This window comes from Amphiprion ocellaris, chromosome 19 (genome assembly GCF_022539595.1).
Source record: "Amphiprion ocellaris isolate individual 3 ecotype Okinawa chromosome 19, ASM2253959v1, whole genome shotgun sequence".
In the NCBI taxonomy this organism is placed as follows: Eukaryota; Metazoa; Chordata; class Actinopteri; family Pomacentridae; genus Amphiprion; species Amphiprion ocellaris.
This window is the reverse complement of record NC_072784.1, coordinates 20,488,326-20,511,087: the sequence shown is the minus strand read 5'-3', so window position 1 is coordinate 20,511,087 and position 22,762 is coordinate 20,488,326. Positions and strand designations below refer to the sequence as shown.

At 40.5% G+C, this 22,762-nt stretch overlaps 3 protein-coding genes across 3 annotated transcripts; all 3 read left to right on the top strand.

The window, feature by feature from the left end:
* Nucleotides 1-97: 97 nt before the first annotated feature.
* Nucleotides 98-2,393, top strand: LOC111574845 (hemicentin-1-like). The gene is made up of 5 exons (XM_023279639.3): nt 98-256; nt 835-1,101; nt 1,184-1,516; nt 1,602-1,856; nt 1,946-2,393. Exons 1-5 carry the CDS (start codon nt 205-207, stop codon nt 1,951-1,953), a joined length of 915 nt encoding a protein of 304 aa, XP_023135407.1. The 5' UTR covers nt 98-204; the 3' UTR covers nt 1,954-2,393.
* Nucleotides 2,394-6,153: 3,760 nt separating this feature from the next.
* Nucleotides 6,154-10,942, top strand: LOC111574826 (cell division cycle 37, HSP90 cochaperone). The gene is made up of 8 exons (XM_023279613.3): nt 6,154-6,505; nt 6,712-6,987; nt 8,736-8,841; nt 8,944-9,059; nt 9,286-9,408; nt 9,785-9,967; nt 10,057-10,128; nt 10,292-10,942. Exons 1-8 carry the CDS (start codon nt 6,398-6,400, stop codon nt 10,427-10,429), a joined length of 1,122 nt encoding a protein of 373 aa, XP_023135381.1. The 5' UTR covers nt 6,154-6,397; the 3' UTR covers nt 10,430-10,942.
* A 1,524-nt stretch (nt 10,943-12,466) lies between these two features.
* Nucleotides 12,467-21,860, top strand: tyk2 (tyrosine kinase 2). Its single transcript, XM_023279603.3, has 24 exons — nt 12,467-12,642; nt 13,130-13,333; nt 13,444-13,567; nt 13,659-13,791; nt 13,888-14,051; nt 14,264-14,642; nt 14,737-14,922; nt 15,236-15,393; nt 15,481-15,598; nt 15,696-15,879; nt 16,017-16,135; nt 16,227-16,397; nt 16,512-16,599; nt 16,821-16,948; nt 17,320-17,455; nt 18,600-18,751; nt 18,866-19,010; nt 19,098-19,189; nt 19,272-19,461; nt 19,801-19,919; nt 20,549-20,721; nt 20,807-20,924; nt 21,046-21,156; nt 21,244-21,860. Exons 2-24 carry the CDS (start codon nt 13,150-13,152, stop codon nt 21,385-21,387), a joined length of 3,516 nt encoding a protein of 1,171 aa, XP_023135371.2. The 5' UTR covers nt 12,467-12,642; nt 13,130-13,149; the 3' UTR covers nt 21,388-21,860.
* Nucleotides 21,861-22,762: the final 902 nt, after the last annotated feature.

The following is a 22,762-nucleotide window of genomic DNA, read 5'->3' as shown; positions in this document are numbered from 1 at the left end:
AGCTGTGTGTGTTTTTTCTCCCCAAAGGCCTGCCACCTGTTAAATTTCCCTCTTTCCCTTTTACCCCCCACCCCCAAAAAGTCAGCTGGGAGGGAACTGTGTTTTGTTCCAACATAGTTCCCTGCAGAGTTGCCAAGGTTGTCCAAGTTGGAATTTTCTTTCTCTTTTCTCGGCCATAATCGACGGCTCGGTGCAGAAAATAACATGGGAGACAATTTACTGAGATGGATTCGCATGTTTTGCATGTTTTGTGCAGGTAAGATGTTGCAGGCGACTTGTTTGTCATGTTGGTTCCAGTAATTATCTTTTGATAATAATGCTGTGGTGATAAATGAAAACGCCGGCGAATTCTGACTTTTCGCCTGTAATAACGTAACGACAATTAGTAGGCGGTGATCGCATAGTAAGAGTCAAATCATTTGCGTTGATTTTAAACCTTTGCAGCCTGAAAATATGCGTGTTTGCGTTTAAATGGCTACAATTCTGCAAGTAAAGTCATGATCGTCTGCCGGTGTAGTACCAAAACTGTTGAATGTGTTGGATTTTTTTTTTTTTTTTTTTTTTTTAGCTGGAGTAAACAAAATCATGTACAAAGTGCATATTTACAAAAGCACTAAAAACCATTACTAATACAGAGATGAATTGATTGTATGCTATAATATAGTGTAAAAATCTGGGAATATTAATGTATGCATCCTGTATTGCTTGTGATTTAAACTGTGTGTTGTAACAGGGTTATATAATACTGCTTATATGCAGTGAACATGAAAGGTGAAGGATGACAGCACTGGCTGTAATGAATGTGATGATCATGACTACTGCTGTATGTCTTAGTGTCAGGTGAAGGTTGCTCCCTAATCCTCAAGCCCTCCAGGGTTGTGGTGGGCTTTGGGGAGCCGGTGTCGGTCAGCTGTGAAGCTGCTCGCCCGGTCCGTGTCCTGGGCTGGGAGTCGGCCATCAGTGCCACACACACACAGGAGGACCGGTCCGTCCAGTGGAAGGTGGACAGTCTCATCGACTGGATAGAGGAGCCCATCTGCTATGGGGTGTTTTTCACAGCTCCGAGACAGTGTGAGGAGAAACTCAACCTTGTCCTCTACAGTGAGTGGGCTCTTCTTTAAAACCTGCTGTTGGAAATGATGAGCTGTTTGACTGACCCAGGCCCTGTCTGTTATTCATTCAGAATCTCCAGACAGCGTCTCCATCAGGCAGGTGAACCACACGGGCCCCATGGTGGAAGGAAAAGAGTACCAGCTGCTCTGTGAGGTTCAGAATATCGCTCCTGTTCAGTATCTCACCCTGAGGTGGTACAGAGGGCAGGCTGAGGTTTATAACCACTCATTCTCTGACCTCACGTCTTCCTCACCCGTCCAAGTATCCTCTATCCTTGTCGTCACGCCAACCAAAGCAGAGAATGGAGCGCAGTATAGGTGTGTAGCAGAGCTGGAGCTTGGACCAGAAGGGCCGCAGCCTCCTCCTACCGTGGCTTCAGAGCCTCTTAATGCATCTGTGTATTGTGAGTCTTCAGCTACTCCCAATCATAAAACAAGTTTTCACATGTTTGACACACTGAAGAATGACGCCTGTGATCTTTCCTCTAGTTCCTCCCACGTTCCTCAGTCCCGAACCGGAAGTTCTAGACTACGTAGAGGGTGCTGAAATCACCTTAAACTGCACCGCCACAGGCAACCCCACACCTGTATACAGCTGGCAATCCTCCCATCCTGTACAGGAGTGGATGGAGGATGATGCCATTGTTACCTCATCCTCATTGCTCCCAGGAACCTACACTTGCACTGCCTCCAATAAACTGGAGAAGAAGAGCAAGCAGTTCACTGTCCAGGCGAAGACCAAAGGTAGAAGGGAGCCCCGAATATGTGACTGTATGCACAAGTTGTCTCCACACACTGCATCCTAACCTGCATCTCCTTTTGCTTTCATTCAGGTGTTTGAGACAAGCAGCGTGTTGGATCAGATGACTACATCAGACACACAGGGGGAATTCCACTAAATGGAATTTTACTGTTGCTGCTTTGGAGATGGAAATGACAGTGACATTCATGACTGAATGGATGTTTATGAGGATCTTGTTATCATCCAGAATTAGATCTCATAGAAAAACAGACCTGAATATACTATGTTTGGTAACTGCCATTTAATTTGTCAGTGTTGGTTTAGTATATAGTCCACTTTTTATGCTTTCCATGTATTATTCTATATCTAATTTATATTTTTTGCTAGATTTATTTTCCTAATAATGAAATCATAATGTAACATTACAAAAATGTAGTTATTCTTGATATATCAATGATGACTAGCAGCAGCCTTTTACTGTAAATATGAACCGTTTCTTAATTATCTTATCTTTATCAATAAAATTTAAATTTAAAAGATGTCTTTTCACATATTCATAATACATCCAATCATTAAATAAGAATATTTTTAATGCAATGAATTGACTGAATTCCATAATGGGATTATTAAGCTTTTAAATAAACATACACCAAGGAAACAAATTAAAGCAGGTGGGTCACATATTCATTCAAATAATCATTACATTAAAAAAAATGGAATAATACAATTAAAGTAATAACATGAATCATCATCATCAGTACTAGCTGTATGGTGTGACTGCTACAATTCTTGCAATGAAAAAAACTTCAATGAATCCTGTACTCGTAAAATTGTGGTAAAATTATGAAAATGGAACAATATATCAAAGTGCAATATATAAATTAGGGCTTCTGGAGATTATTTCAGGTTCAAAGCAACTTTTACTACAGCTGTGCCATTTTAATATTTTTTTTCTGCTCTAAGTGAAGTTTTTGCATTTTCCCCTCTGTCTTTCCACTATTATACCACAAGGTGTCACTGTTGCACTTCCTCAGAGATGATTGGCTTTCCACATGTCACATGATCAAAACACTACCTCGGAACGGAAGTAGCCTGTTAAAGGCTAACACAAGCTAACGACCTTCTATCCAGAACCAAAGTACTACGCTCATGTCAGCTACTTTCTGCCGACAAAGGTGGGAGCCAGTTCTTGGGTCCTTTGTGATTTAGTGCCTGGTGTGTATTTTTCTCACCACAAGTGTACAAAACCTTTTCTCGCTGTTCTCTTTCAGTCATGCCACAGAAAGATCCTTGTCAACAGCAAGCGTGTGCAATCCAGAAGTGTTTACAAGGTATTACGAGTCACTTAGACGCATTCAAATGTTGTCCAGACGATCTCTGTACGAACCTTTGACTGACTCAATCTCCCTCCTTGCAGCTAACAAATACATTGAGAGCATGTGTGAAGATGTGATCAGGGAGATGCGACGCTGTTGTCAGGCGCAGACTGGAAACTCCATCTGCTGCTCCGGTTTCAAAGACTCCCAACCTGCGGACGAGAAAAGCAACACATAGCTCCCTGTAGGATGTATTTGATGGAAGGAATGTCAAAGAAGAAACATTGCATCAATGTTTTATTAAGTGTATAGCATTGTACAGTATCTATATGTAACTGCAGTGGGCTGAATTGATCCACAATTTGGAAGAACATAAAACAACACACAAAGAAAGTATTATTTATCTTTATTACTTAACAGTAATTTAAGAGTTGGAACTATGGAGCAACTCTTTGCTCTTGTAGAGTTGCTAAGGGGGGCATGGATTTGATGTTCCAAACCTCATGTGTTTTGGTGTCCTGGGGCTTTGGAGAAAGCCTACATAAAGCCACATAACATAAATTTCAGTGATCCGTCACCACGGAAATGTACGTGTTACAGCAGCTGGATACAGATGAGACACGAAAGAAGCACGGCAAAAGTTACGAAAGGACAATAGGGCTGAAAAATAAAGATAATAATAAAGGTCTCATAGAGACAATATACGAGACGTGAAGTCTACATATGGATATGTACACATATGACTTGATGACTTTACATATGTACAGGTATGGCATGGAGGATAATGTATCCACAATTATATTATTGAAGTCTAAAATGTTCTTGGGGCAAAGACCAGTGTTAAATGTGATGTTACTACACATGAAGAGCCGCTACAAGGTATTTGGTACTTGTACAACCTAAGTTTGAGCTCTATTCTTTTTGTCGACACAATGTCACACACATTTCCAGTTGGTGTTGGCTCTCCGACATGGTTGTCCTTTGTCTCAGATCCTGTTTTGTGATATTCATTGACGGGATCTGAAGGTACGGCAGGAGTGTGAAAGGTTTCCTGTTAGCAGATGATGTGCTTCTGTTCATCAGGCTGGTTTGCAGCTGAGTGTTAAGTGATATAGATGAGAATCAGAACTTCCAAGTGTGAGACCATGGTTCTGCTCCCTCTGGGTTGGAGGTGAGCTGCTGAGGAGCAGAGGAGTTTCAGTATTGTAGGATCTTGTTCATGTCTGATGGAAAATTAAGCTTTATAGAATTGGTGTAGTATCACCAGTAATGTGTCCATCTTGATTTACCAGTCCGTTTAGGTTCCAACCCTCATCTATGCTCATGACTTCGAGATTGTGACTGAAAGAAGGAAGTTACAGATAAAAAAAAAGCTGCAATAAGCTTCTTCCATTGGTGAAGAAACCCCAGGGTAGACCCAGAACTTACTGAAGGGATTACATACCTCATCTGGCCTGGGAAAACACAGGAGGAGCTTGAAAACATTACTTGAGAGAAGGAGGTTTAAAATGCCCTGCTTAGCCTGCTGCCACCATGACCCGACCCTTTATAAGTGGAAGAAAATGGAGTGAAAAAAACACTATTCAAATTTAAATAGCTCTTTCTCATAGCAGACAGTTTCACATACCATCATACAAAACCACATGAGTCCTGGGGCTAAATGTCACCAGTAAGTTGAACGTAACAGTGCAAGTTGTGAAATGTATTCATCTGTTTATCAGAAATTCAACTGAATTATCATGTCACTGTGTTCACATCCCCACTGTCTGTTGTGAAGTATAAGACATGTGTTTGTGCATGTCAGCACTGAGTTACCAGGACAATCTTGGTTCCACATACCCACAGTAAAAGACAAAAGATTACACAAGTGCGACTCTCTGTTAAGGCATGACGAAATATGTTGTCATTGTTCTTATTGGTATATGGTGAATGATAAAGACATTGTTATTCCCATTAAAGCTCTACATATTTTAAATCTGACCAGTCGTCATCTAGGACGACTGAAAACAGGTAGGCCTAGTGTGTCAAATGTTGTGTGCTCTACATAAATATGCTGTTTTTTGTATTCCAGCAGATCTGTTTGTCATTATAGCTGTCTGTTTTCCCAAATCAATTACATGGCATGTTGTATTTAGTCAAAAGGTCACATCATTGTAGGGTTATGCAGAACTTCACCTACTGATTATTTATCAATGTGTTTTCCTAAAATGCTGAAGTTTCTTCAAGAAAGGTGTTGCAAATGGTGAAAACAGAAAAAAATAATATACCAGATCTCTTTATTGTTTGACGTCACCAGGTTAAAAATTAAACTTTACTTCTAAGAATATGAAGAAAAAAAAACAATTGTCTTTAATATTTTTTGAAGCAAATGAATTTGATTGCATAATTTAGATCCTAGAAGGAACTGAATAACATAGCAGTTCTAATGAAAAAGAAGCTAATTCAACAACCACAAGTGAATTTAAAAATAAATAATAAATACATTTATGCCTGTAAAAATTACACACAATTAAACATGGATGTGCATTCCATAGATCAACAGATCCAGTTTATCATTTGAATTCCATATTGAGGTCCAATTAATCAACAGACAATGGCTAGTGGGGCAACAAAAAAGTTAATTAAAATATAAACTCTGTGCTTGGCAAGATACAAGAACTGGAGACATGTATTGGCATACATATCGTATTGGCTGGTGTGTATTAGCCACCATTGGCCATCTACAGAGAAAATAAACGTAAAATAATACACTTATTCATAAATAAATGCTTTCTGATTTGAGCCCATATTAATCAATGAAATTAATATATACACATTTCTTATAATAAACTTGTATTTGGAAATGATTTATACTCCAATAAAATGTGATTGAACAAAGGAATTGCCAGCTCTTTCACACAAAAACTACAACTACCAGAGTGACGAAGACGCCGTATGTCCTTGTGACGGAGTGACGTGCTGACGTCAAACGGAAATGTGCAACAGCAATTCTTTCTAGAATTTTGTAGCGATCGCTTGCTAGCTCACGCTAGGGAGCTTTATCTGAGTCAGTCTTGGCCAAATACGACCAGCCGCTGCACTGAACACAAATACATATATCTGAGAAGTGAACTATTTGGATGTATTTGCTCTTTTGATTCAAATTTCTAGTTTGCGTCTTTTAGCCACTAACTTAGCCAAGTCATATCCCAAGCTAACGCTGTTAGCGTTAGGTTCTTGTTGGCAGAATGTCCAGGATAGACTACAGCGTGTGGGACCACATTGAGGTGTCTGACGATGAAGATGACACCCACCCAAACATCGACACACCCAGCCTCTTCAGATGGAGACACCAGGTACAACTTTGAGACGCATACAATTAACTAACGATGTTCCGAAACTGGTGCACTTCACTTGAATAGTTAGCAGGCTTCCTGTGCTCGTCAACATGAATATTACCGAGGAAGCAAGTGGTATCGGAGAATGAAGTTTGACCATAGCTTTTGACAATTAAACTTTTGCAACTGTGTTTGTGACTCGTGTTGTAATATGTGTACTTCAGGCACGTGTGGAGCGAATGGAAGAATATAAGAAAAAAGGTGACGAATTCAACAAGGCACTCTGTGAATGTCGGCGTAAGCTGGCAGAGGCACAGAAGAAGCTCCAAGACCTGACCATGGCAGGATCGGGTGATGCCGAACTGAGCAAAGCCCAGGCTGAGGAGAAGAAACTGAAAAAAGAAGAACGGGAGTGGCAGAAGAAGGTGGATGATCACAATCGAGAAGAGAAGAAGATGCCATGGAACGTGGACACGCTCAGCAAGGATGGCTTTAGCAAGGTTAGCCAGATATAGTTGGCTGCAACAGACTTTCAATTTTACAGCAAATTGCGGCAGTCTGATGCTACCATGTTGTTTTAAATGAAAGCACAATTTAGAGTCTGTGGCCTGTGTAGGCAGAGCCGATATTGCCTGCTTATTTTAGGCATAGAGCTCGATATCGTTGAGCTACATATTTCTTTTTTTGTCCATTAGCTTAAATTGCAATTAGATGCTACAGTACAGAGGGCAAAGCTATGTGAGGCTTTCACTACAAAGCTCAAACTTGTCTATGTTTACATCTGGACCCAATTATTTTACATGTTTTCTGTAGCAGTAGAGCATCACATTGATTATATTAACATTTCCATGATTTGTGATGCAAAATTGTGATACATTGCCGTTCAAGTGGATTGCTATGTGATCAGCATCATTCTACAAGCATCTGTCTTTACAGTTTATTGGTTCAGTCGTTGATGAGAGGATGACAGAAGACAGTGTGATTTGGAAAAAGCACTAATTTTGTAGTGAGGTTGTCCCAGTGGTGTAGTCTAGGGCTGGCCTGAATAGCAATTTCTGGGCTCTGGATATTTGGATACCACTGTAATAACCGAATATTCAGGTCCAGCCCTAGTGTATTTGACAGCACAACAGCATATTTTGAATTTATCTGCGATTCAAAGTGAGTTTGTCATGACCCAGCCGCTAGGGTCAGCTGGGTGTAACAAAAACAACCAGATGTCATTGATTCAGTAACACAATTTATTGCTCAGTGACAAATTTAACAAAAGTGATCAAACAGCAGAAAACGGGGCTGGTGGATACTGCCAAATCAAAGAAGCAAATAAAGCCAAACAAAGGCTACCAGAGTAAACAACCTAGCTAAAGAAAAAACAAAACAACTAAACTCCCTAGCCAAACTTAAACACAATAGCAACACCCACATCAAACAACAGAAACTAATACAAATGAGTGCTGAGTACACAAAATGAACTGAATAATTGGTGCCTCAAAACATACATTACCTACAAGGCATAGTACGCAAATCACCTCCCCTCAGTGGCTACAGGACATGAGGAGCTTCTCACCAAATTAGTCAGCTGCTAACGGAAGCTACAGTCTTCACCAAGACTGGTAACTTGTCACCAAATTAGCAGCTGCAAACAGAAGCTATATTCTCCAAGTAGCCACCCATCAGTGGTTACAAAACACAGCAACTCAAGAGGCACCAGGGCAAACTGGTCACATCAAGTCTCAGCTGCACTGACTGAGGGTTTGGATGAAGATTTATACTCTCCAGGTGTGATGATGGCTGTGGCCTGTTGGTTGAGGGGGGAGATAACTGGGTGGTGGCCCAATCAGATAGGTTGGGAGGCGGGGAGAACAAAGGCTGGAGGGCAGGTCTTCAGCTCCAGACTCATTAGCTGAAATGTCTGTCAGCTGGGGTTCTGGTGAGGCCTACACATGCCATCTCCCCATAAAAAGTCCCCAAAAAAACCACCACAGAAGCAAGATGGCACACAATCACCAGTGGCCGTAACAGTTTCTGACAGCTGTGTTGATTTTACTCAGATTTACACACAATTTGCTTGCGGCTTTTTGGCCTACTTTTTGTGGCTCACATACATATATAGTTTTTTTCTTGCAATTTTTAGATATGCATTTGTTAATATTGAAACTCCCGATTTCCAATGATGTGTGATATGACACTTGTCCTAAATAAATCAGAGGCGTAGTCTTTCCTGATTTTCCTTCTCTGTCATTTGTAGAGTATTGTTAATGTCAAACCTGACTCTGCAGAGGAGACCGAAGAGGAGAAGGAGCAAAAGCATAAAACATTTGTGGAGAAGTATGAGAAGCAGATCAAACATTTCGGTAAGGATTATTGACTTACATGAATCATTGTTATTTCCTCCCTGTCACAGGGTACTGATATTTGAAAGCAGAGATACTCCCTCATTAGTTTCTTTACTACAGGCATGCTGCGACGTTGGGATGACAGCCAGAAGTACCTCTCTGACAATCCTCATCTCGTCTGTGAAGAGACTGCTAACTACCTGGTCATCATGTGCATTGACCTTGAAGTTGAGGAGGTAAACATTGAAAAACTGAGTTTGTTTGTCTTCATTCCCTTCTGCGTTCATTTTAACACACTCATATTCCATAGGATGCATGTATTGTAACATTCAAATATACTGTAGTTAGTTTAATGGACTGTCACTTAGGGATTCTCTCATTTTGCCACACAAAGTTTCTCTATTAGCTACTTTCTACTTTAAATTCTGCACATTATTCTAAAAATTCTTCCTTCTTTTGCAGAAACATGCATTAATGGAGCAAGTGGCTCATCAGACCATCGTCATGCAGTTCATCCTAGAGCTGGCGAAAAGCCTCAAAGTAGACCCCCGCGGCTGCTTCCGTCAGTTTTTTGCCAAGATTAAGGTGACTTTAGATGATACAAAAAGTACATCTAATCAAATAGAATGAAATATTTTTTTAAAAATGTAATAAACATTTATGTTACTTAGGAACCTAAACAGGGAATGAAGTTCTTTTCTCACAATTGTTTATTTCCACTTCATCTGTAGAACTGCGAATATTAGGCAAGTCAGAACAATGACCTTTCACATTCTGACTCACCAGAAAATACCACCTCTGAAGCAGGGACTTTTTACATCTGAAACTACTGTACAGGAACTAAATTTAGCCTTTAGCTTCTGCAATCAAAATGCAGATTAAGTCCCTGAGTCTCCATAAAGCTTCACAGTCCTCTGGGAAAACACCCTAATACCAGTTTTATGCATGTGTTCCCTTACAGACAGCAGATCAACAGTATCAAGAAGCTTTCAATGACGAGCTGGAGTCATTCAAGGAGCGGGTGCGGGGCAGGGCAAAGATCCGCATAGAAAAGGCCATGAAGGAATATGAGGAAGAAGAGCGACAAAAGCGCATGGGACCCGGAGGATTAGATCCTGTTGAAGTGTACGAGTCCCTGCCGGCTGTAAGTTCATTTGTTCTCAAGGGGCCTCAGTACTCTGCTTTTGTCTTCTCTTGTTTGAAATGACTCATAAAGTGTGTTCTTAATTACAGGAGATGCAGAAATGCTTTGATGAGAAGGACATCCAAATGTTACAAGATGTTATCAGCAAAATGGACCCAACGGTAAGGTTATTTTATTTAAGCATACAGTATTCCGTTTTATTTATTTTATTCATATTTTTAGTGTCATTTCAGTTAATAAATAGCAAAATGTCTTATTTATGTGTATTTTTGATAAGTCCTAGTTGGAGTTGGTTATTAAATGTGATTGTTTTTTTCAATTTAGGAGGCAAAGGCTCACATGAAGAAGTGCATAGACTCTGGGCTCTGGGTCCCTAACTCCAAGGGAGATGGAGAAGAAAAAGAGGAAGAAGCCACCTATGAAGAGGTGAAACAGGAGCAAGAAGAAACTAAGAAGGAATGACCAAAACTGACCCCCTGATTTGTTTTTTGCAAATGTACTTACCCACTGTATTGCAACTCCATTATGTGTATGATTAGTTTGCCAATCAATGAAATAACTTCTCTAAAATATTTAGCTGAGATTTAAGGGACTAGTACTCGCCTAACTGCACAAGAATGTTGCATCAGGAACCCCCAGCTTGGAAAAGAAACTGCAGCTTGTGTCTTTTGTTATGGCGTTTATTTGTTTGGACATCACCAAAGCTGTGTTCTTTCATTTATTTGTACACACCTTTCAGTTTGTGTGAGTATGTATGTGTACACATGCTTGCCTGCCTGCTTAATTTGTGGCGGTGTATAGTTTTCAGGTTGGGCATATATGTTCTTTTTTTTTGTCATTTTCAATTTTAGGATTTTTGTTTTGTTTAGGGCTTGGTCAATTGATGTATTCAGATGGTTATTTCCCCAAAGTGACATTTTTTTTTTTTTTTTTTTTTATACAAACTTGCTTAACTAAAGGTTGAATTATATCCAACTTCTTAAGAACAAGTTGTTGTGGTGATGTGTCAAGGTGTGGGTGACGTGCTTTTGGTGTGAGTCATAGAAGAATCGCAAGAAAATGATCAACTGCCAATTTTTTGGTGGTTAAAAGTGACATTTACTCCACGTAGTGATTGTGGAACAGTAGGTACACTGGTGAATACGTTATGACATTCAGTTCATCACAGTGTGCATTACGAGACAAAAGCAGTGTTAAATTCAAAAGGTATTCATTTCAGACCTAATAATTACTCTCACGCTCCACTTACATTGTAGCTTAATGTGGCCCAACCTTCACCATATAAATTAACTTTAAACTTCTACGGTTGAGTCTTGTGGGGTCTTGGAATGATTGACAGCTTACATGGGCCCTACTTATTTCCACATTGGTCAAAATCCCAATTAAGTTCCAATTCAGTGGGGAAAGGGCATGTATGTCCTTAAAGCTCACGTGGATGTGTGTTAGGTGATGTGGCACTGTGCCTGAAGGTGCTTTATAGGTGTGGCAGAAATCTATACTTTCACTTTCTATGCTTTTATTTTGAAGGTGAGAGTACTTTGGCTTTTGCATGATGGCAGAGCTGAAAAAATAAACAACTATGAAGTCAAACAGCTTATAGAAAGGCATTATTTGATCATCCTGGACGTCACAAAATAAAACTGCTCGATGTGTACTGCCGTAAGCTATTGTTTGAGAAAATAAAAATGCGAATGCTGCAAAGAAACATCACAAGCTGATGACACCTAGTGATGGATAGAAACAACATGGAAAATAGGACAGACAGCAATACCAGCCCGTTACTTATGCATAACATTAATTATATTTACAAATTTGGGTGTTGTACTGACTTAAGCTGCAATATGTTAGAAAACACACAGACATGATTTTTAATTTTTAAAACACTTCGATTATTGCCATTTAATTTACAGTTGAGGGACTTTGGACAAACTATACCTTATTATCACTGATTTTTGAATTCATGACATACAAATATTGTTAAATTAACAGGGATTTTTGGGAGACAGTAGCCAAGAATTCAAACTAGCCAGCTAGCGCTACAGCAAGCTAATGTAGCATAATGTTATTAGCTTAGCATAGTCTGCTAGTCAGCCTTCAAGACAGCAATACATTTTGCAGTGCTCGTTAGCTTTTATGTTGCAGTATCACATGATAGTGGAGGTAATTATAAGAAATTCAACATTAGCAAAGCTTGAACATTTAACAATTGAAAAGGCCTCTTTTGAAACAGTTTTTGTTATTTGTTATTGTCATGCTCAAATTAATAGATATTAATCCTCATGTTAACTGAATAAAAAAAAAGTTTATGCATATTCTGTTAAGACAACAGAGTATTTATTGCTATTATTTTAAATCAAAACCAATATTACCGTTACTCCAGGCGTGTAAAATAATGTATATATGCCTTAAATCATATTGCAAGTAGACACACCTAATTGGCCACGTACAGTGTGAGTGACTGATGGAGACGGTGCAGGCTCCATGAAGCGGAGGGAGTGGCCATGTTGGTTTCGGGAAGCAGCGTCTCTCTCGTCGACACACGCAGTTCACTTCACTAGAATCTGCGAGAGAAGCAAGTAGGGGAAATACGCTCACCAAAATAATGAAGTGCCACTATCAGCCCTTTTTACAGTGCTGGGTTTTTATGTAACGCCTCAACAGCTCGCCATTAAACGGTAAGATACTCGTTGCACATTCAAGTTCACGGATATGACTGTAATAATGTTAAATGTTTCCTTGTTATGGCAGCGGATACACTGTTAAGTATTTTCGGAGTCGCATAGGCCACTCAAAGTGTGCTGTTTACGTTCATATGTGAGAATATTTGGTGGTAGTGCTGTTTGTGTTGTATACAGTATAGTGTAGCTGAATGTAAACAGCAAGTTAGATAAGGTGTAATCACCGGAAGGCCTTTTCACACATTCATTCGTTTTCACGACGTCATTTGTATTAAAGTTAGTATATTTTTCCTGATTTGGCAAGCTACCGAGCTAGTTTTCAAAACAAATCGTGTAAAATTCGAAATGCCCAATATGATATTTCAGAAAAGCGCAAGGTGTCGCTTTAAATTTGTATTTGAGCTTTTAATGCGTACGTGACTTCAGCCAATACAACAGCTGGTAGGCGTGTGGTTTAAGTTCTGCCTGTCTGTCTGTCTGTCAGTGATTTGGCTGACCCCCATCATGTCTAGAAGAGGGTGGTCTAAGTCTTCAAAGTCAGGAGCATTTCCGGACCAGACTGAGCCCCCTCAGGGCCAGGGCATTCATGTTTATCTCTTCTGGACCAAAGAAGGGGAGAGATATTTGTCTCACACAAGTGGAGAGGTGACAGCAGAGGAGCTGTGCATCTCAGCTGCAGAGGCTGTAGGTAAGAGTGACCACATAATGAGCACATGCAGAACCAGCATTAAAGGGTTGTCATGTGGTGTTTGACCCTATTGGAGGCAGGTGTGCCTAACTTAAATGTTTCTCCCTTAGGGATAACCCCTCTGTGCCATGTGTTGTTTGCGCTCTACAATCCAGTAGCGCGCTGCTGGTACAGTCCAAACCACATTTTCAGTCCAGAGGAGAACTCCAGCCTCATACTTCTCTACTGTCTGAGGTGAGTCAGTGTTTGTGCAACGCTGTCTTTGGAAGACAGATGAAACACAGGAAGAAGATTCACATAGGCTGTCTGGTTTCCTTGCATCTAGGTTTTACTTTCGGAATTGGCATGGACTGAATGAGAATGAACCCATTGTGTCCCGCTATGCTCACCGATCTGGGAGTGATCCAGGTGGTTCCCCTCTGCTTGAAATCTCATCCTTGGAGTATTTATTTTCCCAGGTTTGTGTTTGACCTCTTCATGGTTTACGGTGTTTTAATTGAAAGCACATTTATGCTGTGTTGACAATAATACGGCCTCCTGTGTCCCCAAACCAGGCTAAATTTGAATTTGTGAATGAAGTGGTGGAAATGGAAGAAGTCAACTCAGAAGCTGAGCTAAATCGCTTCAAAAATGAGAGCTTGGGAATGGCTGTGCTTCACCTCTCACATCAGGCAGTGCAGACAGGCTCTACCTTACAAGACGTAGCTGCAAAAGTCAGGTAATCAAAGACATGAAAGTGTCTATATGATTTTGAATAGGTTATGATGACACACACACACACACACACACACACACACATATATATATATATAAAATTTGTCTAACGTTATGGTGGTTCTTTTTTGTGCTATTATTTGTCTTTTCTCCTTCTGTGACAACCAGATTTAATCATTGGATCCAGATAATAATAACATATCTCTGTTTTTTCAGCTTCTTACGCTGCATTCCAAGGTCTTTTGCCAGACACATTGCGAAAGATAACTTCCTGACTAAAATTAGGATCCGGCGTGTGTTTGCGGAGTTTGTGCGGACTTTCCAGCAGCACACCGTGGACAAGGGGCGCCTTGGTGCCCAGGAGATTATGTATAAGTACATCTCGACCCTCGAACACTTAGCACCATGTTTTGGGACAGAGACTTTCCCTGTAACCCACCTGGATGTGAGGGAGGATGCGGATGGAAGCAGCTCTTACTCTAACACCACATATGCCCAGGGTGCCTCGAAGGACAACTTCCAGGCTCCTGCCACACATGAAATTATGGTGTCTGGCACCAAGGGGATCCAGTGGAGGGAGGTGTCCGCTCACAGGGTTTGCCACAATACAGCTTCTAATGGGCTAATTTTCTGACATGTTCTGTATTTTGTCAGTGTCAATGTTTTATTCACTCAGTCTCTCTGTTTAGGCACAGGCAAACACTTACTTGAGGAATGACTACATGAACTACATGAAGAAAGCAAAACAGCAGCCTAGTCAACCGAATGCAAACACTCTCAATAAATGGACCTTCTTCTGTGATTTCCCTGAAATAACTCACATAGCCATTACTGAAGCTAATGTGTGCATTAGCACTCAGGACAATCAATACATGGTGAGAGTACTTGTTTATTCTTTTATGTGAATGCCTCAGTACATTAATTTTATTGGTAAATGTGCTTGTGATGCATTAGTCCAATTGATATAGTGTATATTTGTGATTCTACTGATCAGATTATTCCGTCTTTGACTTGTCTGAATATGCTGTACATTATGCGTGCATGCTTTCTTTCTGATATTCTATATGTGTGACTATAAGAGCTTTGAGTTTTGGTTTGGCTTTGGGCATTTTATTGTTTTGAATTTGCATGTGTCTGTAGGTGGGAGATGTGATTGTAAGCTAGTGATGTCTCTGTACATGTATGTAGGAGGTTCAGATGAACTCCAGCCAGGAGGCCCATTCCTTCATCTCCCTCCTAGATGGATTCTACCGACTGACTGCAGACGCCCACCACTATCTTTGTCGTGAAGTGGCTCCCCCAAGGGTAGTGCTGAGTGAAGCAAATCTACTGCATGGACCTATGCAGTGAGTTTTCTACCCTTATACATGCACATAGACACAAACAGGATGTAAAAAAAAACATAGTATGTTATACCTCTGGTTTTCTTCCAGGGATGATTTTGTGCTATTGAAGCTGAAAAAGGAGGCAGCAGAGGAGGGAGCTTTCCTCGTTCGTTGGAGTGCTCTCGACTATCGCCGCATCATCTTAGCTGTGCTGAACAAAAATGAGGTAAGTCAACACCCACGCTATTCTTTGGGAATTGTTGCAGTGCAGTGATGGTGAAAATTTTCAACTACTGTCTCCACACCTGTATTTATACATTCAGAATGGTGCAGCGCCAAGCCACAAACAGTTTCGCATTCAGCACAAGGGTTCGATGTTCCGTCTGGAGGGCTGGGACAAAGAATTTTCCAGTGTGAAGGAGCTGACTGATAGCCTCAAGACCTTTGTACTCAAATCTGGTTCGGACAGCTTTACTGTCAAAAAATGCTGTGCTCCGAAACAAGCAGGTTTGTGTTTATTGATCACTGCAAATGTTTTGCTGCTTTTACGCTATAATCTGATGTATTTAGAAAAACTCTATGCTGAGGGATGTATGAGGTTACACTGGTTCATGTATGTCTGTGTGACATTCTGTGTGATGTAGAGCTGTCCAACCTTCTGGTGAGGAGGCAAGATGTCAATCGCCGTGCTCGCACTGACTCCTTGGCTCTGAACTTGACCCAGCTACGCTTCCACCAGATCAAGGATAAAGAGATAATACAGGTGATGATGTCCGCTCATCAGCTTTGTATACAGACAAGTTTTGTGCTCTCTGCTCTGTATCTGACTGGGTGGGTATTGTGTTCATGTGCAGGAACAGCATTTAGGCCGTGGCACCAGAACTAACATTTACTCAGGACGGTTGCTGGTGAGAGGTGGAGAAGAGGATGAATATGATGATGAATTCAACAACAACTCTTCTGACCGCAAAGGCATCCACGTGGTTCTCAAGATTCTGGACGAAAGCCATAAAGATATTGCTCTAGTAAGCAGATGTGGTTTGTTATGAATTGCAACAAGTACACTGAATCTAAAGAGACATTACTGCTTCATGTAGTAATATTTACTCTTTTATCATTCCTCTCTTTGTCTTTCTTAGGCATTTTTTGAAACTGCAAGTCTCATGAGCCAGGTGTCCCACAGACACCTGGTTTTTGTGCATGGTGTGTCTGTCAAAGGATCTGAAAGTAAGAGAAATAACACTGTTCAAACATGACAAACTCACTTCTACTTTTAGTGACTTCGTGTTTTCTACTTCCTTGTCATGGTCAGATAGTCAAATTTGTAATTCTATTGCCAAGTGAAACCTGAGGCAAATGCAAAACCACACTTAACCTGTTGTGTTTTAAAGATGATGCCACTTGTTTACATTTTACTTTTGAGTTGAGACTTGTTCCTATATTTACAGACATCATGGTAGAAGAATTTGTGGAGTTTGGGCCTTTGGATGTTTTCCTTCGCAAAGAAAAGGCATCTGTGACTCCTCAGTGGAAGTTCATTGTTGCAAAACAACTTGCCAGTGCTCTCAGTTATCTTGTAAGTTCAAACACTGTTCCTTGTTTTGTTTTGTTTTTTGTTGTTGTTTGCCACAGATTATAATTCAGTACAATTCACTTTAATGACCACACAGCTACATGGTCATTGGGGTGAATTAGAACAAAATAATGCAAGTGATGTACAATTTATGTGTAGAGACTTAGTGAGTTAGTGCAACTTTCTAACTGGACACCAAGACAGGAAATTAAGTAATCTGATTATCAGACCAAGCAGACCAAGATAAGTGCTGCAAGTTGCTTTTTGTCTTGCAACTTCATTGCATTTATAGTTTGTGTTAAACTTGTTTTAGCAACACTGCACTCACTCTGCAACCCAAGTGATTAACATCAGTCTCATTTTCCTTATTCTAGGAGACCAAATGTCTAGTTCATGGAAACGTCTGTGCCAAGAACATTCTGGTAGCAAGGCGAGGTCTAGAGAATGGCATTTCTCCTTTCATCAAGTTGAGTGATCGAGGAATCGCCCTGAGTGTCCTTTCACGGGAGGGTCAGTGCCGGCTCTTGCTTTACATCAACTTTTGATTAGCTTCACTTCAGTATGCCTCTCGACTCAGTCAGCTTCATGTGTTCTGTTCAGCCTTATTCCAATCAGGTTTAGGAAACTTCAGCCTTACCACTTCCTGTGACCTCTTTCCTGTTGTCTTGCAGTTTTTCTTGACAGTGTGCTGTTTAAGGCTTTCTAAAATTAAAGTATTACGCTAAGAGCAGTAGGTTCAACCATCCTAGTTGTGTATGAGTATGCAATGAAAAAAATCCCCAAAGAAAAATAAAACAAAGATCAGTTATTATTGAATAGAATTGAATGTTTTTGCAGCTGCTGCCATTGAATTCTCATAAGAAACCAAATTTGTAGGGTAGTTTAGGTACATTTAGTATTTTATTCTGTTAAACCTACATTGTGAAACTTTTTCCTCCCCCTTCTGGCAATCAGAGTAATTACGCAAACACAAATCGCTATTTTAAAAAAATTCAGACTTTTTTCTTCTATGTAGACACTAATAACAGCTTTAGCCTCTTTTTTTAAAGAGTTGCTATCTAAATAAATACTATTTCATTTTTTATACTAGTTATCTGTAATTTAACAGAACAGGACAAATTTTTAAAATAACACAAAATTGTTCAAAGAAATTACTGTTACTTTTTGGTTCTGTTCCTTTATTTATTTATTTATTACACTTTAATCCTCCCTCAAGCATCAAAACTAATTCCTGGATGCTTCCTAGGTGTTTCTGCTGTTGGCTCGGCCATACTCCTAGCTCTCCTACTCTTGCTATAGCCTTTTCCGCCTCTGCAGTTGCTTCTCTCTTCCGCTCTGGCAAACCAATCGTTGCTGTCTGGGCGGCAGCGCTAGAATGTTGAGAGAGATACACCTATTGCTGATAGGCTCAGTCAGTATTATATGAACTTGAACATTACCAGTATTCTTTATATGTAAAAGTCACAAACTAAGCAAAAATAGAACAAAAAGTTCGCTTTTGTAACTGTCTATTCAGCTTCCTAAAACATTGCACCATGCTACGCTGAATCTTGAGGAGTTCTCTCTCTTTAATCGGAGCACCCAGAGCTTGAGGTCACCTTAACACGATTCATGGAACTTTTGTCATTTTCGTTGTTGCTTTTCTCTGCTGCAGAGCGTCTGGACCGCATCCCGTGGATTGCCCCCGAGTGTGTTGACAGCGGTGCACCCATTGGCAATGCTGCTGACCAGTGGAGCTTTGGCGTCACACTGCTAGAAATCTGCAACAACGGCGATCTTCCCATGAGCTGCAGCACATTGTCTGAGGTAGGCCCATGCTGCAGCTTTGACCTTTAATTCTCTTCCAACAGCTAAAAGCTTCGCCTGCTCATGTTATCCTCTCGACCTCTAACGGTAACTGTAACCTTTTCCCCCCAACAGAAAGAGCGCTTTTATCAGCAAAAAGGGCGCTTAGCTGAACCGTCCTCCCAGAAACTGGCCACGTTCATCAGCATGTGTTTGACCTATCAGCCTGAGGAGAGGCCTTCATTCCGCACTGTGCTCAGAGAACTCCCAGAAATCTATAGTCAGTCTTTCTTTCACCTTACTTTCTGTTTTTCTTATAATCCGTTTCTGTGCTTTCAATAAAAAGCTGCCTTTTTTCTGCACCCAGATCTTGATATATCACCCAGTGAAACTTTCCCTGATGCAGACCCCAGCGTGTTCCATAAACGCTACCTGAAAAAGATGCGGGATTTGGGAGAGGTGAGTTCCAGTACCACATCACCGTTAGTTTTCTTTATTTTGTGTATTAGAGGGAAATCAGCTGCTCATTGTTCATGTACAGGGTCACTTTGGAAAGGTGACGCTCTACTTGTATGATCCGTCCAACGATGGGACAGGAGAGCGCGTGGCAGTGAAAGCATTGAAGCAAGAGAATGGTCATGTGCCTGAGGGCTGGATGAAAGAGATTGAGATCCTGAAGTCCCTTTATCACAGCAACATTGTCAAGTACAAGGGCTGTTGCACTGAACTGGGTGAGTCCTCAGCTCTCATCTGTCTGCAGTTAATATGTTTGTTTAAACATATGTCAGCTTACAGTCTGCATGTGCAAAAGAGTGCTTGCCCAGAACCTCTCTTTTAACTTGCAGTGCTCAGTGGATTATTCAGGGAATTGATTTTTGGTCCCTGCTGTTCCTCTGTAAATATTGAAAATCTATTCAAAGTGCACCGCTGTCTCCATTGTAGGTCAATATTTTCAGCTTTCAACACTCAGCATGCTGAGCACCACAGCGCCAGCATAGGCAACAGGTCAATGCCTTTTTGAAATAATAGAAATTGGAACATAAAAATATTGTTGCACTGTCCATTGACAGGAGGACAAGTGGTGCAGCTAATAATGGAGTACCTTCCTTTGGGGAGTCTGCGAGAGTACCTTCCCAAACGTAAACTCTGTGTGCCCCAGTGCCTTATGTTTGCTCAGCAGATCTGTCAGGTAAGCCAACACTGTTTTTTCATTATGTGTGTGTTTTTTAAAATGTGATTCCCTCTTTTCTCAAAGTCAGTGGCCACTTTTTAATTACATTTTTATGATTTGACCCCTACTGGACACAGTCTTGAATCTGAACTGCCTGAACATGGGCTTAACTCAAACTCAACCTAAGCAGTTTTGTCTACAGTGATAGTTTAATGCTAATAAACTATTTCTTTCTGTAGTTGTCTGCTTTTTGCTCGCCTTGATTCAAAAGAAGCTGCGTGTTTCTGTTCATTTTTGTACAACATGAAAATTTCCATAAACTGCCTACAACATAACTGCCTGAATAAGAAAATCCTACCACATTAATCTTTAATTCCCTTTGGTAGCACTGTAGGTTTTTGTGTGGTTTCATTAATTATTTCTATGTAAGTTGAGTAGTTCACAAGCATTAGCAGTATGTTACACTGTACTTTTTGTCTCAGCCACCTGGAAAATGTGCTGGAAAACATTTTTGCCAATCCATATAGTAGCATTTCTGACATCTCGAGAGAGATATCCTTGTGTCCCTGTTGTCCATTTCCATGGCATCATGCTCATTCTGAATACACATTTTGTCCATCTTTTATTTCTGATGTTCTCTTTTAAAGGGGATGGAGTACTTGCATTCAAAGCGGTACGTCCATCGAGATCTAGCTGCCCGGAATGTCTTGGTGGAAAATGACAGTTTGGTGAAGATTGGAGACTTTGGCCTGACGAAATACATCCCTGAGGGAGAGATCTACTATCGTGTCCGTGAGGATGGCGACAGTCCAGTGTTCTGGTCAGTTCATGCAGCACCTAACAGTGTTACTCAGTGCTTTGCTGAATGACTTGGGACACAGAATTGTATTTTTTGCCCTTTATAGGTATGCCATTGAGTGCTTGAAGGAGAATAAATTTTCCTTTCCCACTGACATTTGGTCCTTTGGAGTAACTTTGTATGAGATCCTGACCCGCTGTGACCATCGCCAAAGCCCTCCCACAGTACGTCATCACTGGCCTCCTATCACAAACTGAAACCTGCATGTATTTGTAAGTTAGACCAGTCAAATACATTTGCAGCCCCTGTGTTAAATGCGCATTGTACCCTTATGTGTTTTTGTAGAAGTTCTTTGAAATGATGGAGACACCCCATGGACAGATGACTATGCTGATACTCATAAAACTGTTAGAGAAGCGGCTGCGTTTACCTTGTCCCAAAGAATGCCCACATGAGGTAACATTACATAATGCTTAAACAGCATTGACATTTTTCTTGCTTCATGAGAGGCCTGATTCATGACTATTTTTTTTTTATCAACAGGTGAAGACGTTGATGGAGCAGTGCTGGGATGAAGATCCTGCAAAGCGGCCAACATTTGGATTCCTCATTGAAAAGTTTGAGGCTATCCGCCGAACATACGACTGGCAGTCCAACGTAAACTTCTCTTTGGCTCAGATGTGCTGATCAGGAGTCAGTGCAGATCCTTTTGACTACATGTCATTACTTTGCCACTATGCCAACCATATGTTGTAAGCATGTGCTTTTTAGTGTGCAAGTCCTGCTGTCACTATTTACAGATATATCTTTATAGGCTTTTTTATGATAAAAGCACACTATCCTCTCATACGTGATGTTAACACAGTAATAATCTCAACTCGTGTGTGTGTTTCTTTTGTATTATTTTTTTTGTTGTTGTTATTTTTCATTACTGATGAGTCGAACCTCATGAGGAATGTGAGGATATCAGTGTCAGGTTTTGTCTTTTAAAAGTTACGGCTTTGTATATATCACAGTAAGTATTAAGAAAGTATATGATTGGGAGATTATGGTATTTCCTTTAATGTCTTATTTTTTGTATATTTTTGAGTGTATATTAACTTTGTATTTCATTTTGTATACAGTCAAAAACAAAACCTAATAAACAGTTTTCTTTATGATATTCAGATCTGTATGTTACCAGAGGGCCTATTTGCAGAAAAGTACAGATACATCTGTCACTTAACTACTTCGAAAGGCACAGTAATTAACGCAACTTGTACAGTTTTTTAAAAAAATCATACAAAGAGGTTATTGACTCAGGAAATGGGCTAATAGTCTTTGTTCTTGGCCAGTAATTGCCTGTTCACACACTACTGCTGTAGGTGGGAAAACAAGTGTGTCAAGCTTGTGAAACATTTTGTACCACTGAGGACAACACAGCAACCCATCTACAAGCAATGGTGCACCTAAACCTCAACTGTAAAGCAACAAAAAAATTCAACAAGAGCACTGCTGCTTTGACATCGGACCAATTTTATTCTAATATGCTAATTAACCACACTGAACTGACAGTCCAACATGGACCCAATTAGCCACATGTGTAACAGACCAGTAAAAACCCATCTGACAGCAGCCAAGTCCAGCACTTAGGTATATGCAACAGGTGTCTGTGTCAGTGTTCTGCCTACACTTTGAGAAAGACCTCATCACATACAGGAAGTACCTGTCACATGGAGGCTGTCTGCACTGCCATCGTCATGTAAAATGCAAATCAACAGCCACAGAAGTGTGTCTTTTTAGACAGGGTGTTTCCAACCACTGTCAACATAAAAGAGCTGCTTCAAGCTCTCTCCGTGTGTTTGAAGGAAAGTACAGCGAGGACCATAGGCTGATGCCTGTGGACATGTACACCACTATGCAAAGGTCCAGGGTGATGCTGCCATCAGCTTAGTTACTGAATGCATATTATGATACTGCTACGTATTGTGTAAACATGAAACTGAATAGACAAGAGGCCTTCTTGGACATATTGTTCTTACTCATAAGTTGCAGTGCAAGTTAAAGTCCTCTGAACACTGAC